This window comes from Rutilus rutilus (assembly GCF_951802725.1).
Source record: "Rutilus rutilus genome assembly, chromosome: 3".
Classification (NCBI taxonomy): Eukaryota; Metazoa; Chordata; class Actinopteri; order Cypriniformes; family Leuciscidae; genus Rutilus; species Rutilus rutilus.
Genome location: NC_140211.1, coordinates 54,685,873 through 54,702,996, shown reverse-complemented (window position 1 = coordinate 54,702,996; position 17,124 = coordinate 54,685,873). Strand labels below are relative to the sequence as shown.

General features: G+C 39.4%; 1 protein-coding gene across 10 annotated transcripts in view; it reads left to right on the top strand.

Moving 5' to 3' along the window:
- The first annotated feature begins 802 nt into the window (after nucleotides 1-802).
- Nucleotides 803-17,124, top strand: part of bmal1b (basic helix-loop-helix ARNT like 1b) — a 36,532-nt gene continuing 20,210 nt past the window's right edge. For 4 of the 10 annotated variants that reach the window (XM_084404218.1, XM_084404213.1, XM_084404219.1 and 1 more), the window contains exons 1-2: nucleotides 844-947; nucleotides 10,882-10,946. Coding sequence is in view for 2 of the 10 variants with exons in the window: in XM_084404210.1 (XP_084260336.1) it covers nucleotides 925-947 (23 nt within the window). In the remaining 8 variants the exon portion in view is untranslated. Of the gene's footprint in view, nucleotides 948-10,881; nucleotides 10,947-11,482; nucleotides 11,524-17,124 lie in introns of those variants that run through there. The other 6 variants (XM_084404210.1, XM_084404217.1, XM_084404215.1 and 3 more) reach the window with 4 other exon arrangements.

Here is a 17,124-nt window from a genome sequence, read left to right as displayed (position 1 = left end):
TGTATGTGCGACAGAGCAACATAACCTATGATGTCTTATCAAATGTTATTCAAAATAATAAATGTTAACATAAGTAGACATGAACTTAATCTTCTTTACTTGAATGCCATCTTACCTGCCAACATAAGACATGGCATTTTTTTTACATTTACTCGTAGCCTAGCTATACTCGAAGAGTTCAGATGATGCCATTATTATTATTATTAATAATTGCTGAGCACTGAGCATCTTTTTAATAAAATATAGTCTAGGCTTATAGTGCGTGGACTTAAATCTAATGGAATACCTACAAAATCCTAGGTTTTGTTCTCAGCCAAAATGTGCATATTAGTTAGCAAAATTAGCAAATAAAAGCTACAAACAAATAAAAGCTGGAGACAAACCAGAAGACAACATTAGGAACAAATAGGCTATTTTGAATTCATATTAAAATATGACATAGGCTACTTAAAAATAAAAATGTTTGATTTTGATTTTATTTTTTTAGAAACAAATGTCTGATAGTAAAACTTAGTCACTTTACACATGAGGGACAAAAAAAGAAAGGCATTTTACTGGAATGACCTAAATGTAAGTTAACGATAACCGTACACCTGACTAGTGATAATAATTAGCCTAAATTACGTAGCGTAGCGTTGTTTTCGGAATCCACCACAAGCACTTTGTTTACTGTTGTTATAAAGCTGCAATGTTTTGATGAATTTCTATTGGCTACGCTATGTCCTCGCATTTTCTCATTGGCTATTAGATGCGTCAGTCTTTTTCTGATTGGACAAAGGACTCAGCGGTTCATCTACACTGAGACGCCATTGGCTCAATAAGTAGGTTAGTGGTCCGCTAGTTATTATATTGAGAGGAAAGTAGGTCATAGCGAATGTATGCTGCTCATACTGTCCAGCGCCGTCCATGTTCGCTTGATCATACATGTGCTTTCCTGCCTTCTTCATGTAAGTAAGACATGTTTGACCTCTAAACGTGCTGAACTGTATGCTGTTTATATGCAAATATTGATGTAACGTTACATCTTAATTTATTCGCTAATCTCGACGAGGTGCTTTAAAGTTTTTTTAAGATCTCGACCTGTTATGGAGCATTTGGATTAAATGGATACATTTAAAATGTATTATTTCTGTCACGGTTCAGACAAAAATAATGTGTTAGTAGTACAACAGAAACCTACATTTTGCTTCTCTTAAAACTCATGTCAGATTATATAAGATCAGAGTGAGAAGTGAACGAACGTGTTAATACGCATCACTACGCACGACTGTGATATATTTGTGATGAAAACATCTTGGTTTAAGCCTTAAGCGCAGTCTTTGCATCTATAAACACATTACGGTGCACGTGCTTTCGTTGTACTGGGTGTCGCTCAAATATGCGCACGAGCGCTTGATCATATCCCACTGTGACGGTATGCGCGAGGCCACTGTAAACTCTCATACCCTTTTCCTAAGGTAAACACAGAAGCTGTATCTCGAATCCCAATGAGCTGACTACTAGTGACTACCTAGGCAACATTTGATAGTGTTATTGGCGTTTGCAGCATCATTTTTCATCATTCAGCATCACTTTGAGCATCAGGTGCGTGCAGCTGTTTTGGGCATCATCATAACTTTTACCTTTATAACCTTGCACCGCAGTTTTGGGGATCATTGGACATCACAGTCAGTAATGAGTGTTTTTTTTAGGGAGCTCTTTTGGGAATCAGTGTATGGAAGCTTGCACCACAGGATTAAAACTCACAATTCTGACTATTTCTCACAATTCTGAGTTTTTAGCTCGCAAGTGTGACATTTTTCTCATAATTGCGAGATATAAACTAGAAAGTGTGAGAAAACAAGTCAAACCTGTGAAGTATATCTGGTAATTGGAAGGAAAAAGTCCAAATTGTGAGATATAAAGTTGCACTAATTTAATTCCGTGGTGGAAATATGCCATATCAGTTTTTATATTTCACAATTCTGACTTTTCCCCCGCAATTCCAAGTTCAAATCTCACAATTCTGAGAACAAAAGTCAGACTTGCGAGTAATAAACTTGGAATTGTAAGAAATGAACTCAAACTTGCATCATATAAATGCTCTATTGTGAGAATTTTCTTAGAGTTGCGAGTTTTAAAATTGCAATTTTGAGAAAAAAGTCAGAATTCTGATATAGAATAAACTCGCAATTCTGAAAAAAAGAAATTGAATTCTGAGATATAAAATTGCAATTACGTGGTGGAATCAAGCTTCCATATCAATGTGTATTTACACATCATACTTGTGTATTTACATATCATATTTGTTTATTTACACATCGTACTTACATTCAACATTTTGAGCTCATAGGCATGTGCAGTTTTTGGTAACAAAGATACTTACAAAGTATGATTTAGGTGTCAGAGGTGCATGCTGCATAATGGAATTTTGGATCATTGGGCATCACAGTCAAGAATGATTTTAGGCAGATGTTTTGGGGATCAATGATTATTCAGCAAATTTTGGCTCCATAATCTAGCTGTAGCTGCGTTCAACATTTGTGAGCGTACAGTAAGGCATGTGCAGGTTTGAGCATAATAAACACAACACATGCAGTATTTTCGAAACATCATTGGTAGGCTATTTATTTAGGCATCATATTGCATACGGCTGGTGTGTGGAAATCATAGATGTGCACAACATTTTTGGCATAATAGGGAAAGGCTGCAATTCTTGGACATCATGTGCACAAGTATTATTTTTAAGGCCACAATGATGCATTTTGTATTTGAATTGAATTTTGTAGTAACTTCATCTGCACACTATTGTGCTTGTGCAGTCAAATGTTTGTTCGATTTTTAAGGACTTTTTTTGTTTATTTCTGTACAATAAACAATTTGGGGTCACACTTTATAGATGTACTTACATAAAAATAATGATGAGGTATATATAGTGTTCATGTTGTATTGCAAAACACTTACGGGTAAGGTTAGGGACAGGTTTGGTTGAATGGGAAGGCTTAAGGGTGGGTTAAGGTGTAACGAACAGTCAACAGTTATAGATGTAATTACAGAAAATAACTACAGCTGTAGTTGGTTGCACTTCATTTTACAGCACTTACGTGTACTTACTTCCTTATCTAAGATGATATAAGGTAACTAGGCTATATGGGTTAAGGTTAGGTTAAGGTTAGGTTCAGGGACAGTATCTAGTCATTACCCAGTTATTGCAATTACTAAGTACATATTATGTACATGCAGAGCAGGAAATGAAGTGCTATCGATCATTTTTAAATATAAGTACTATGTAAAAACATGTACACAATGAGTGCATTGTATCAAATGATTCATTTATATGTTTGTACTTTGTACATAGTAGTTAAATACACTTAATATAAAGTGGGACCGAATTTTGGAAATTAGTTTGTCACTTGATGACAAATACTAAAGCAAAACTTGAGATTTTGTGTGCAGGGAAGCTGGCAAAAGGTGTTTACCTTTACACCTGTGTGTGTTTGTGTTGTATATGAGTGTATATTTATTGTGCTGATGTAGATTGTGCAACAAGGAACTAACTGATAAAACATAATAAAAAAGACATGTTTCCCAAAAGGAATGTGATGTTTTTGTTGGAAATAGGCTATATGGACTCAATTGAGGGTAGAAGGTAAAAATGAAGCTGCTGCATGGATAATGATTATCTGGAAAAAGCATGTTTGAACTCCACTTTCAAACTGTGGCAGTCGCCATGTACAGTGATCTGTGCCTGCCAAATTTATGTCCAATGGTATTTACATGGTACTCAAAGATACTACAAAGAAATACCATGGTATTATTATGGTACATATCTAAAAACATGTGGTATATTACCACAAATGCCCGTTGGGCTTTGCAATCAAATTGCCTTCTGTGTGAATGCAGGCTAGAGCCAGAATGCTGGAAAATACCCTATAACATTACTAAGATCAACCTTTTTTTCTTTTTTCTTTACCGCAAATATTTCTCATATTATGGAAAATCAATTTGGTTAAATAACACAGTATGAAATAACAGGTTATGCACAATACTATGAGGCGCCATGGATTTAAATCAAACTTCGCTTATCAATACATACATAACACACGTGCATATACACCTATAAATTACTCGCATATACATGTATACTATTGGATGTTCAAAATACATATATGAAATACACGTGCACACTAATATGAAATCCATACCAATACATATTATGTTAGTAATGAATGCATATACACTTGTGAATAACTTGCATATACATATAAACTTGACGCACGCATGCACCTATAAATACTCGCACATACATATAAACTTCCATGCATATACACCTATAAACACTCGCACATACATATGTGGATGTGCGTGGCGCCTCATACAATACCGTTCAAAATGTTTATAAAAGAAGTTTCTTCTGCTCACCAAGGCTGCATTTATTTGATAAAAACAAACAAACAGTAAAACCAGTAATATTGTAAAAAAAACTAAACACGTTTTACGTTTTTCGAATGAGGCTGGGCTGCATATGATTCTTCATAAATCATTATAATATGCGGATTTTGTGCTTATGAAACATTTCCTATTAGTAACCGTGTTAATAACCGTTTTGGCTGCTTAATATTTTTGTGGAAACCGTGATGCATTTTTTTTTTTCCAGAATTTATTTGAAATTAAAAATCTTTTGTATCATTATAAATGTATTTACTGTCTGTTTTGGTCCATTTAATGCATCCTTGCTGAATAAAAGTATGAATTTCTAATTTTGTGCACTCTCATTCTCTCAACCAATGTCATGAGGTGCAGCCTAAGATGCTTTTTAAGTCTACTTTTCCTTCATTGTCCACTTTAACCCATCCATAAAATAAATTCATACACAGGCACAATTTATATCTGTCTACAAAACGAAATTGAGTTTTAAACAAAAGTTTAGGAGTGACAACAGCATCAGAGGAAGCCCAGATAAGCCAGTGCAGTTTTCTGGCATCCCTCCACCACCCCAACTCCACCTTCTCAGCTGGTTCCCTTTTGAGGGAACTCGCGCTGCGTCCCAGCTGACGCCTTCAGCGTGACTGCGTCTGAAGCATGTGCACAACTTTTCCAATCTTGATTGGTGCTGCGTAGGGATGCTATGGTCATGATATGGACTTAAAACTATATCACAATATTTTCTGGTATTTATTGCGATACTGATATCAATGACAATATAAATATAGTACCATTCACCACTGTTTTTGGCTACAAGTGATAGCTGCATGCATTCTTGAGATCCTCAGAAACACAAACACTGATCTAAAGTAAAATGTACCCATCATCAAATAGGCTTCTAAAATATACCAATAACATTAAAAAAAAGAATAATAATATAAAAAAGTAAAAATCCAAACACCAGCCCTTGGACAAATGGAAAAATTGCAGATATACTTTAATTCTGTAAAAGTGCAGATAGTTTAAATAGTGCAACTGTACTGAAAAACATCACACAATAATAATTACACACAATAATAATTCAAATCAATTACAAGTTTGAAATATATAAATATATTCTGTATTTATTCATACTCTCATGATGCAAAAGTAAAACCCCAACCATGTTTTCAGATAGGTTACAAAATTACAAGAAATTGCAAATAAATGTAATTCAAATCAAGCATTATTTAATGATGGAACTTAAGTAATCTAAAACTTGGTAACCATGTATGAATGAATATTTGTCATTTTAACTGAGCTTAGGACTGGTGGTGGTGCTTAAGACATTGTTGGTCGTTCAGTGTTAAAAAAAAAAAAAAAAAATACTGATTAGATTATAACACTACTACTAATAACAATATAAACTGCACTAAGGATTGATGAGCTGCTGGGCTCATGAATACTTATCACGTTGTCTGCGTTCGCTCAAACTTATTTGCTGAAATCAAAACAGGGACAGTAATATGTGAGCGACAGCCAATGAGTTACCAAAAATTGCCGTTTGCTCATTAGCTTCTGCTTGTTCATAAAGGCTGAATAATTCCAAATGAACTCCATTATTTTTACAGGAAAATACAACAAAGAATATAGTTTACATGTGGCACGTCAATTCCGAAGACTAATTCTTATCGTGGGAAGAATTTTTACCGGTATATCACAAATAATATATCGCCCATCCCTAGTGCTACGTCACCTTGTGACATGTGCTGGCATAGGCAGAAGCTATAAAGGGAAGCTGGCATCACAACAGCATCAGCACACAGCTTTCAGCAAGCGCTCTCTGTGACTGTCAGTCTTATTTGGTGTTGTCTGTCCCTTGTTATCATTCATATATTTAAAAAAAATGGCAAATAGCCAGCAGTTCAGAGTGTGTGTGCATCCTAGGGATGGGCATTTTTCAAAAATATTGCATTCGAATATTCGGGCTCATAAAATTCGAATATTCGAATATTCGTTTATTTAAATGACGTTTAACGAAAAATACGTTATTTTTTAAGGTAATTTTTTTTTTTTACGTTTTGTCACCATTTCTGAAGAAGCTTACGATTAGGCAATAAACACAACAAGCTTATAACATGTGTTAAAGTTTTCTTTTAATTGAAAACATTAAACAGTAGGCCTATGTGTAAACAAAAAAATATAAGAACAAAAGGATATAAGCTCAAGCAGGCGAACGGAAAAAAACGCCTAATAAAGCAGAGTAGCAGATTGCGCCAGTTATCGTACAGAACGTACACATACACTCGAGTCAGCATATGATTATCGTGTTTAATATTGTTTCACGTTTATGTTGAGAAAAACAATAATATCCACACCACATGGAGGGACGCCGCGAGCAATGAGAAAACGCGCTGCGCTGACAGACGTTTCAGAGAAACAAAGATAACGGTGTCCTAGTTCTAAGTTTCTAACAGCACCTTGCGTTTTCTGTTCTTAAATCTCTCTCTCAAAGAAAACTTAAAGGAAGAATATACCTCAAAATCATTTTACTATTAGATAAGTTATCATCTCGGATCACTCGCACTACAGCTGCGCTTACCTGCAGTCGTGATGCAGTGTTACATCAAGACAGCTGTCTTTCCTCAGTCGACTGCTGTTTGGATTTCATGTGATTTCTCATTGTGGTGATGATATTATAACTCCAGATTAATTAATTAATTTGATCAAAAGTAATTCCATTTTGTAAAATCATTTAGTAACCTCATTTTCGACTAGTAATTCCAAACTTCGCGAGGCAGACGACGACATTATGATAAAATACAAACAACTTGTTAAACATGCGCCACAGTGCCACCCAGTGCATTTAATTATAACTGCGAGTTAGTGCTTGGGATTTATCAGGGATTCACTGCATTTACGACCCGCAAAGTATTTACGGCTTCATAAATTCGATAAAATTCGAATAGTATTTTATTTTTCGAATAATAATTACAGATCGAATATTCGAAAATTCGAATATTCGTGCACATCCCTAGTGCATCCCTGCCCTCGTTACATCATATAGGGACACACACGATCTGTGTGTATGCTGCTTGGGAGTAGAGCATGTACGGTCAGCTCTTGAGGGAGCTGGCTGTGTACACTGTGAGGCTACGCTCTCGCCTGGCCGTGTTTGAAGAGAGCGGCCAGCCTCGTGCTCCTCGCGGATTGGGTCCGCTTCATTGTTTGGCTTCATTTGTGGGGTTCGCAGATGGAACTGGTCGAGGGGTTTTAGACGGCTTCAGCCCTTTCTCAGCCCTCACGCACTGGATCCTTTGCTCAAGCTCGGGATACGGAAACCCTCTCTGTGGCTTCTTCCTCCCTGAGTGAGAGCTCTATGTTGTCTAGCTCTGAGGAGTTAGACGTTCTAAGCATTGAAGCGAGTGATATCGGTGATTCACCAGTCGTATCCCCGCAGTATGAGAAGCCCATGTAGGTTATGTCTCGTGCTGGGTCTAAATTAAATATCGACTGGCCAGCTGAGAAGTGGGAAGCACAGCTGGATGAGCGCTTCCTGCAGTCAGAGCCACAACCTCCATGTCGGGTCTTACCCTTTTCCCCCAGATCTCCACACTAAGGTGTCGAGATCATGGAAGAAGCCATTCTCCTCTTGCCTATCCAGTCCCACAGTCCATCACTATTCTTTGATCATGGGGCTTAAGGAGAATGGCTATGGGATGATGACAAAGGTTGAAGAGACACTTGCTGCGTATCTCTCCCCGATGCTGTGTCCTCCCTCAAAGCTCCGACGCTGCCCATCAAGCCTTGTCGCACGACTTCTTCTCTGGTGGGCAAGGTGTATATTGCAGCAAATCAGGCCGGCACTTGTTTGCATACAATCGGAATTATGCAAGCGTACCGGGCTGACCTGCTTAGGGACTTAGACGAGGTAGAAGAAGTGGGGCCTGATGCTATTAAAGAGCTGCGTCGGGCCACTGGTTTATCATTCCTTGCCACTAAGGAGACAGCCCGCGCCATTAATCGCTCCACGGCATCTATGGTGGCTATGTAGAGACACCAATGGCTGAACCTCTCGGGTATCAAGGAGAAAGACAAGTCTTTGCCCCTTGATGCCCTGCTGTCGCCTTCTGGCCTCTTCGGCGATGCTGTGAGCAGTGTCGTCGAGAGGTTTCAGAAAGCAAAGAAACAGGCGGCAGCATTCCAGAGGTTCATAACTCATTGAGATCAGTCCAGTGGGGCTGCTGCCTAAAGGCTCCTTGAACAGGCATCAACAGAAAGAGAGTGTTGTGTCTCAAGCCCCCAATCAATGAGCCTGGGAGTCGAAGCAGCACTCTCACCCGAAGCTTAGGCAGGAGAAGACAGATCTGAGGAACGTCTTTCTCACTAAGAAGGCTTCGGGAAAGAGGTCCTGATGTGATGAGCAGGCCTCTGAGGGCACCCCCACCCGTGAGAGAGCGAATTACACTCGCTCCTCCGCGGAGCGCTCAGGAAATCGATTTGTTAACCCTGCCGCCAACAGTACTTCAGGGTCCTCCCTGCTAGAGGTCTGCAAGCCCGTCGGGACCCGACGTGGCCCGACACGCTAAGCCCATTCGGTTGTTTTTTAGTTTTTTTACAGATCGGGCTTGGTTCGGACTCGGGCTTATTTAGCTTCTCTCCTTTCATTGTGCCCATAATATACGTGTAGAGAACACGTCACATAGTGTATATGAAATATTGTTATATTTATTATATTATAAATATTATACATCGCCTAAGCAACACAAACGCAGTCCACATACGCACGCGTCACTCACGTGCATTAACAGGTGACAGTTGACCATGCAGAGGATCAGGGAGAAGTTGGATTTTTTTTATTATTTTTTTTATTATTATTTAACATTAGCCAGTTGGCGAAGAGTTCTTCATTTTTGAACATTGTTTTGAACATTGTTCTTCAGTTACTTAAAAGCAAAGAAAGGTAGGCCGTTTATTTACTTATTTTTGCGTTGGATCCCGTAACGCTATATTCTCTACTGCATGCTTATGCTTCTCTCTAATGGACAGTCTGTTCAAAAATTTGTGGGCATGATTGGGCATGATGTTTCAGGCCTATAATAAAAGTTTACCTTTAGTAGCGTGTGACGTGTGTGTGTTTGCGTGTAGCAGAGACAGCGCGCATCAGCTTAAAGTGATATTGATGTTGGTCTCGGGTCGGGTCGAGTCGGGTCGGGTCGGGTCGGGTCGGGTCGGGTTCGGGCTGAAAAATTGCAGCCGTTGTCGGGTGGGGCCGGGTAGGGCTTGAACACCACGGGCCAGGGCCGGGTTAGGGCTGGAGTTTTTGGCCCGTGCAGGGCTCTACTCTCTGCACACATTTATAAGGTTTTATAGCCTGGACATTCCGGGACAGCTTCACACCAAGGCAGGCACGTGTCAGCATGGCGAAGTGGATATTTCATTCCCCAAAGCGTTAGCTACGCGCGATGTAGCGCGAGTTCCCTCGAAAGGGAGAGAAATGCCAGGTTATGCATGTAACCATGGTTCCCTGAGAGGGGAACGAGACGCTGCGTCGCCTTGCCATACTTCCTGCATGCCTGGAGGCGGCTTGCTTCAGGCTAACAAAAGTTGATGTGCCAGATTCCCTTTATAGCTTCCGCCTATGCCGGCACACGTCACGAGGTGACGCAGCACCAATCAATATTGGAATAGTTGCACACGTGCTTCAGACAGTCACACTGAAGGCTTTCCCCAAAGCATCAGCTGGGATGCAGCATCTCGTTCCCCTCTCAGGGAACCATGGTTGTATGCGTAACCTGAGATGTTTTCTCTAAAACAGTCAGGGAATTCCTGAGGGGGTGCTTCGGGTTTAGGGTCAAGTCTCAAGCTCGAGCCCTCCACCAAGGACAGCAAGCAAAATATGTTTATTTCCTCTAAACGGCAAAGATTATATGAACATGTGAACTTGTGAATTTCGAGTATTTTTGGATTATAAGATCATGAGAAACATCAGTTCAGTTGTGTCTAAATGTTTGAGTCGTAGTGTTCAGTGATGGTACAAGGTGAAGTCTTAGTGAAGGTGAGGGATATGCAGTGAAAAGTATCTTTCCCTTCATCTCCACTGAATAATCTTATTCAGCTTCAGTAATCAGCCTGATTCTTAAGCTGTGAGATGCCTGATTATTTGCAAGGCGGTGTGCTGACCCAGAATACACCGTGACAGCTGTTTGATGGTGTTGACGCTGTGCAGGTGAAGTCAGTGCATCTGGTGGTACAGTTAAGCAGCTTGCAGTGGGAGCCCCTGTCCTCCCATGATCCTCTGCTAACAGTACACCATGTGCATAGAACCCATCTGCTACCCCTGCAGTCACAGGCATTACTCATCACAACAGCTGATTCTGCCAATGACTCCTCATACAGCAGTTTGGTGGAGTAATGCTGCTTTCCTAACTTTCATACGCTCTTTCTTTTTGTTTTCCTCCCCCTCCCTGCCTCTATCTATGGCCTGTGCTCTCTCAGGTCCAGTGCCTGTCTTGTGTATTTCATCAGAAGCCAACGCTGTGAGGAAACAGCTGTTCTCTGAGGTATGTGCATATTTGGAAACGGAATGTGGAATTAATGCCTCGATATTCCACCCAAAAATAAAAGTTTGTCACCATTTACTCACCCTGATGTCATTGGATGATTTGTGAATGATTAAGGAGTTAAATGTCTGTGTTCCTCATGCAAAGCTGTTGTATGACATCAGATGAATTGAAATAGAGCACACAAGTTGTACTTTTATGGTTCTTTTTTTGGTCATTTTGTAGCTCAACAACATCAATTTATGGGTGAATGTAACGGAAAGGTGCCCAGGTCACATTTTGGATCAAAAACAAAAAAATAAAGATTTGTTTTACATTGTGACATTATTTTCAGCAATGGACCATTCTTACATTTCCAGGGAAGTTGTCATAGTTGGGTAAACTTTTATAGTGGTGAGCAGAAACTACAACAGCCGTTTATTTGAGTTTAATGTGCATTTGCTTTCTCTCTCTCTCTCTCTCTCTCTCTCTCTCTCCCTCTCTCTCTCCCTCTCCCTCTCTCTCTCTCTCTCTCTGAGCGGATGCTGTGAGTGAGTGGGCGGAGTCAGCGTGTGTGCCTGAGAGTGTTGCGGTGCGAGTGAGTCTATTCTTTCTTTCTTTCTTTTTACACTGTCCCTGTTTTGGGGTTTTTGGTTTAAAAATTGTTTGAAAAGAATACAAAGAAAGTTAAAGGAGTGGGGGTTTGAGGAACGCTGTTAACCAGCGCTTTGCTGGTTAGAAATGGCGGGTCCAAGCCAAACAAAGTTTGAGCAGCTTTCACGCAGGCACGGGATAAAACTCGCGCCTGTGATGAACTGCTCTGTGGAGGATTGTAGTTTGGCTGTGGGTAACGCTGTTGGTTTTAATAGCATAATATCTGCTTCTCGAATGAACAGTGCTGTGGTTATTTTCCTTGATACCATTGAGAATGTAAACAGTGTAGTGCAGACCGGAGTAGTAATTCAGGACACTTTTACTCCAGTAATACCGCTGGTTCAGCCGGCAAGAAAGATAACATTATCGAATGTACCACCTTTCATTAAGGATGAGCTCTTGATTAATGAATTGTCTAGGCATGGAAAAGTTGTCTCACAAATGAAAAGGATCCCATTAGGGTGTAAATCGCCTTTGCTTAAGCATGTTGTGTGTTTTAGACGGCAGCTACTTATGATTTTAAAGAGTGATTTGGATGAACTGAATGTGTCGTTTAAATTCAAAATTGACGGCTTTGATTACGTTGTATTTGTATCATCTGATACTATGAAGTGTTTTGGTTGTGGGCGAACAGGGCACGTTAGGCGTGCGTGTCCTGAGAGAGCAGATGAGTTAGACCCAGAGCCGGGGCCGAGCGGAGAAACCGCGCGCGATAACAGTAGCGCGATGGTGACGGAGGATTCTGTTAGTGAAGAAGATGATGATGGCAGTAATGCCGCGGGGCGAAATACAGAAAGTGGGGAGAAGGAAACTGATACAGTGTCTATTGTTGTTGTGGGGGGAAATACAGAAAATGTTGAGAAAAAACTGGTTACGGTGTCTACTGATGTTGTTAATGTGGCTGAGTGTATTGTGGAGGAGGAAGAGATGGTGACAGACATTGCTTGTGATGAAACACTTTTCAAAGTACCCAATACTAAGAGAAAGAGAAATAGGAAGAGTATGGAAACGGCTAAAATGAGCAGACAAACAAAAACAGAGTCTGATAAACTTGATACTGAAGGCAGGATGATTGATGATTCTGATGGTGAAGTAGTGGACAGTAGGACAGGACGAAGTCGACGCAGTGATTACAACTTTGACAAAATAAAATCATTCCTGCAAAGAACGAAAAATGTGAAGAATGTCCAGTTTGAGGATTTTTTTGCTGACCGCAGAATGTTTATTAACTCAGTGACAATGCTAATGAGAAGTGAAGGAGGGGAACAGTTTACAGTTCAAGAAATATACAGATTAAAGAAACTTGTTTCCAAACTGAAATTAGAAGTACAAACTGATGATGGCTTCGAAACCACATAATCGCTGTTTCCCCATGTTTTTGTTTGGTTTATGTCCCCTCATACTATTTTTTTTTTTAATGAGTGTGATGAGGGTGAGCTCTCTTAATTTGAATGGAGCCCGAGATATACATAAAAGAGCAATGCTGTTTGAGCTTATCAGACAAAAGAATATTGATGTAACATTTGTCCAAGAAACACACAGTGACTGTATTAATGAAATTGACTGGAAAAAAGAGTGGGAGGGTGAAGTGTTTCTTACTCACATGAGCTCTACTAGAGGAGGGGTGGCAGTCCTTTTTGCTAAGAATTTCTCACCTATCTCATGTGAGGTTAAACATTTGATACCTGGCAGACTATTATTTTTAAGGGCTCAGTTTGAAAAATTCAAGGCTGTTTTTATTAATGTTTATGCCCCAACAAATGGTAATGAAAGAGTACTCTTTCTCAAAAATGTAAGTACAATTCTACAGAATTGTAGTTCTGATGATTTTTTGTTTTTGGGCGGGGACTTTAATTGTACAGGGAATTATAGTCTAGATCGGAATCATGTGGAACCTCATGCTGCTTCGAGTCGTGCTTTAAATGAACTGATTGAGACTCATAGTTTATGTGATCTATGGAGGGATCTAAATAATAATGTAAGACAATACACGTGGTTGCATAATAGAGAGAATTTCATTTCCTTAGCCAGATTGGATAGATTTTATTGTTTTAAGCATCAGTTTAATGTTGTGAAAAGTTGTTCTATTACACCAACTGGTTTTTCTGATCATTGTCTAGTCACATGTAATGTTTTTATAACAAATGTGAAGCCAAAGAGTGCATATTGGCATTTTAACACTTCCCTGTTAAGTGATGTGAATTTTAGAGCTGTTTTTGTTTCTTTTTGGAATGATTTTAAATTAAGAAAACCATGCTTTGAAAATTTACGTCAGTGGTGGGACTGTGGAAAGGTTGAAGTGAAAGTACTTTGTCAACAGTATACTTTCAGTGTCTCTCGGGACATCACTAGATCAATGAAAAAACTTGAATCTGAAATAATGGAGGCACAAGGGTTAGCAGAGAATACTGGGGAGGGAAGACATATCGAGACACTTAAAACTAAGACATCTCTTCTGTCAGATTTGCTCGGCATTAAAGCAAAGGGGGCTTTGGTCCGATCTCGTTTTCAAAATTTAACGCAAATGGATGCCCCATCTAAGTTTTTCTTTAGTCTTGAAAAAAAGAACGGTCAGAGTCGCTATATTCACTCTTTACGCTCTGAAAACGGGCAGGAATTGACAAAGACATCTGAAATTAGAAAACGAGCTGTACAGTTCTATGAAAAATTGTATAGTAGTGAATATAGAAAGGACGAGGAGTTGTCTGCTTGCTTCTATGAAGGTCTGCCAAATGTCTTGGAGGACTCAAAGGCAGAGCTGGAGAGGCCTCTTTCGGAAGAGGAGCTTCTGAAGGCTCTCAAGGGCATGGAGAGTGGAAAAGCTCCTGGGATGGATGGACTCCCAGCTGAGTTTTATAAAGAGTTTTGGGCTGTGCTGGGCGAGGACCTGCTGGCTGTCCTGAATGAAAGCTTGGCTGATGGCTCTTTGCCCCTGAGCTGTAGGAGAGCAGTGATCACATTGCTACCCAAAAAGGGTGATTTGCAGGAGATTAAGAACTGGAGACCTGTGAGTTTGCTTTGTTCTGATCTCAAAGTCCTTTCAAAGACTCTGGCTAATAGACTGAGAAAAGTGATGGGGCAGGTAATTCATTTTGATCAGACATATTGTGTGCCGGGTAGGTCAATCACAGATAATGTCTGTCTCATACGGGATATTTTAAGTGTTTCGAGTCTTTTAGGGGTAAATTTGGGGTTTATCTCTATTGACCAAGAGAAGGCTTTCGATAGAGTTGAGCACCAGTATCTATGGGACACCCTAGAAGCTTTTGGTTTTAGTTCTGTTTTTGTTGATATGATTAAAGTGTTGTACCAGGACACTGAGAGTTTACTGAAGGTCAATGGTGGTTTGAGTGCCCCGTTTAAAGCTAGTAGAGGAATCAGACAAGGTTGTGCACTGTCTGGTATGCTTTACTCCTTAGCTATTGAACCAATGCTGAATAAATTAAGAGATAGGATTAAAGGTTTAACATTGAATCATGATATACAACATCAAATTTCAGCTTATGCCGATGATGTTATGGTTTTGGTAAATGGGCAACAAGACATTAATCAGCTGGTTTCTGTTGTTAATGATTTTGGAATAATTTCAGCTGCAAAAATTAATTGGGAGAAGAGTGAAGCACTGGCTGTTGGGAAATGGGAGGAAGGGATGCCAAAACTACCTGGTGGGATGAGTTGGAAGAAAGAAGGGTTAAAATATTTAGGAGTACATCTTGGGGATTTAAACACCCAACAAAAGAACTGGGAAGGGGTGATTGAAAAGATAGAAGGAAAATTGAAAAAATGGAAATGGATTCATTCTCAATTGTCATTTAGAGGGAGAGTTTTAATAATCAACAACTTGGTTGCCTCTACATTGTGGCATAGGTTATCTTGTGTGGACCCACCTGTTGGACTACTGTCCCGATTACAGGTAATCCTAGTGAATTTTTTTTGGGATTGTTTACACTGGGTTCCCCAAAGTGTGCTCTTTCTTCCGAAAGAAGAGGGAGGACAAGGCTTGGTGCACTTACCGAGCAGACATGCTACTTTTCGTCTGCAGTTTATTCAGAAATTTTTGACTGGCCCTGTTGAGCTTGTGTGGAGGAAGATGGCAAAAACGATTTTGCATACAGTAGACGGACTTGGGCTGGATGCTGCGCTGTTTCTAATGGATGCTAAGCAACTACGATTTGCTGGAGTGCCTCGATTTTATTGTGAACTTTTCAAAGTGTGGGGACTTTTAAATGTTTGCAGACTGGAGGAGACCAATTCTTTGTTCTGGCTACTCGAAGAACCTCTAATCAGAGGAGCTCGCATGGATATTATGGGTGAGAATGTTCTGGGACTTACGCAGATACTGTGTGCTTCTAAAACTGTGGCATTGAGGCACATAGTTAACGTGGCTGGACCTGAGATGAATGATATAAATGCAGTAGCTACTATGTTGGGTCAGAGGTCAATGCGCCACACGCTAACCATAATGGATATGTGGAAAACAAGACTGACAAAGGAGGAATTGACTTTAATAAAGGATTTTAAGAATGGAAGAGTAACTCCGGACATTAGAGACCCTTTTCCAAAACTTGGGATTACACCAGACTTAAAAGAAATGTCAGGTCCTTTGTTGGATCTCAACGGACTGCAAGATTTAGATCTGAATGAAGTCGGAGGGAAAGTGATGTATAAATGCTTTGTAAAAGTTTTTAATAAAGGAACACTAAATGGGAGGGTTGATACAGTGTGGAGGGATAAGCTTGGGTTGAAAGAGGACATGAAACCTGTGTGGAGGGTGCTGTACAAACCACCATTGACCAAACGATCTGGTGACTTACAATGGCGAATATTGCATGGGGCTGTGGCTGTCAACGCTTTTGTTTCAGTCATTAATCCAGATACTGATGATAAATGTGTGTTTTGTGGATCTAGAGAAACTATTTTTCACTGTTATTTGGAGTGTAAAAGACTTCAAACGCTTTTTAATTTGTTGGATTTGTTATGTGGTAAATGTGGGGAAAAGTTTACTCCAGATGTTTTTATTGTAGGGGCAGGATACAATCAAAAGCAAAAGATTAAATGGCAGCTGCTTAATTTTCTGTTTGGACAGGCAAAGCTTGCAATTTATAAAACAAGGAAGAACAGAATAGAAAATAGTGGTGGTCATGAGATTACAGCCTTATTTAAAGCTTTTATTAAGTCAAGAATTGTTGTGGAGTTTAAGTATTACAAAGCAATGAATGACATAGAAACTTTCAAATTACAGTGGTGTTATAATTCTGTTTTTTGTACGGTTGTGGAGGAGGAGTTATTTTTTGAATTTGTGTGGATTTGAAATTGTTGTAATGTTTATTCTTTTGTATTATGATTGAATAAAGTTTGTTATTAAAAATCAATCTCTCTCTCTCTCTCTCGCTCTCTCTCTCTTATATATACACATATATATATACATATATTGTATATGTATAATTGAAAAAAATAAAATTAAAACACTAATTTAAAAACTATGTGAATGTGTCATTAAATTGGAATATACATTTAAAACCTCAGGGGGTACTTTAAATAAATA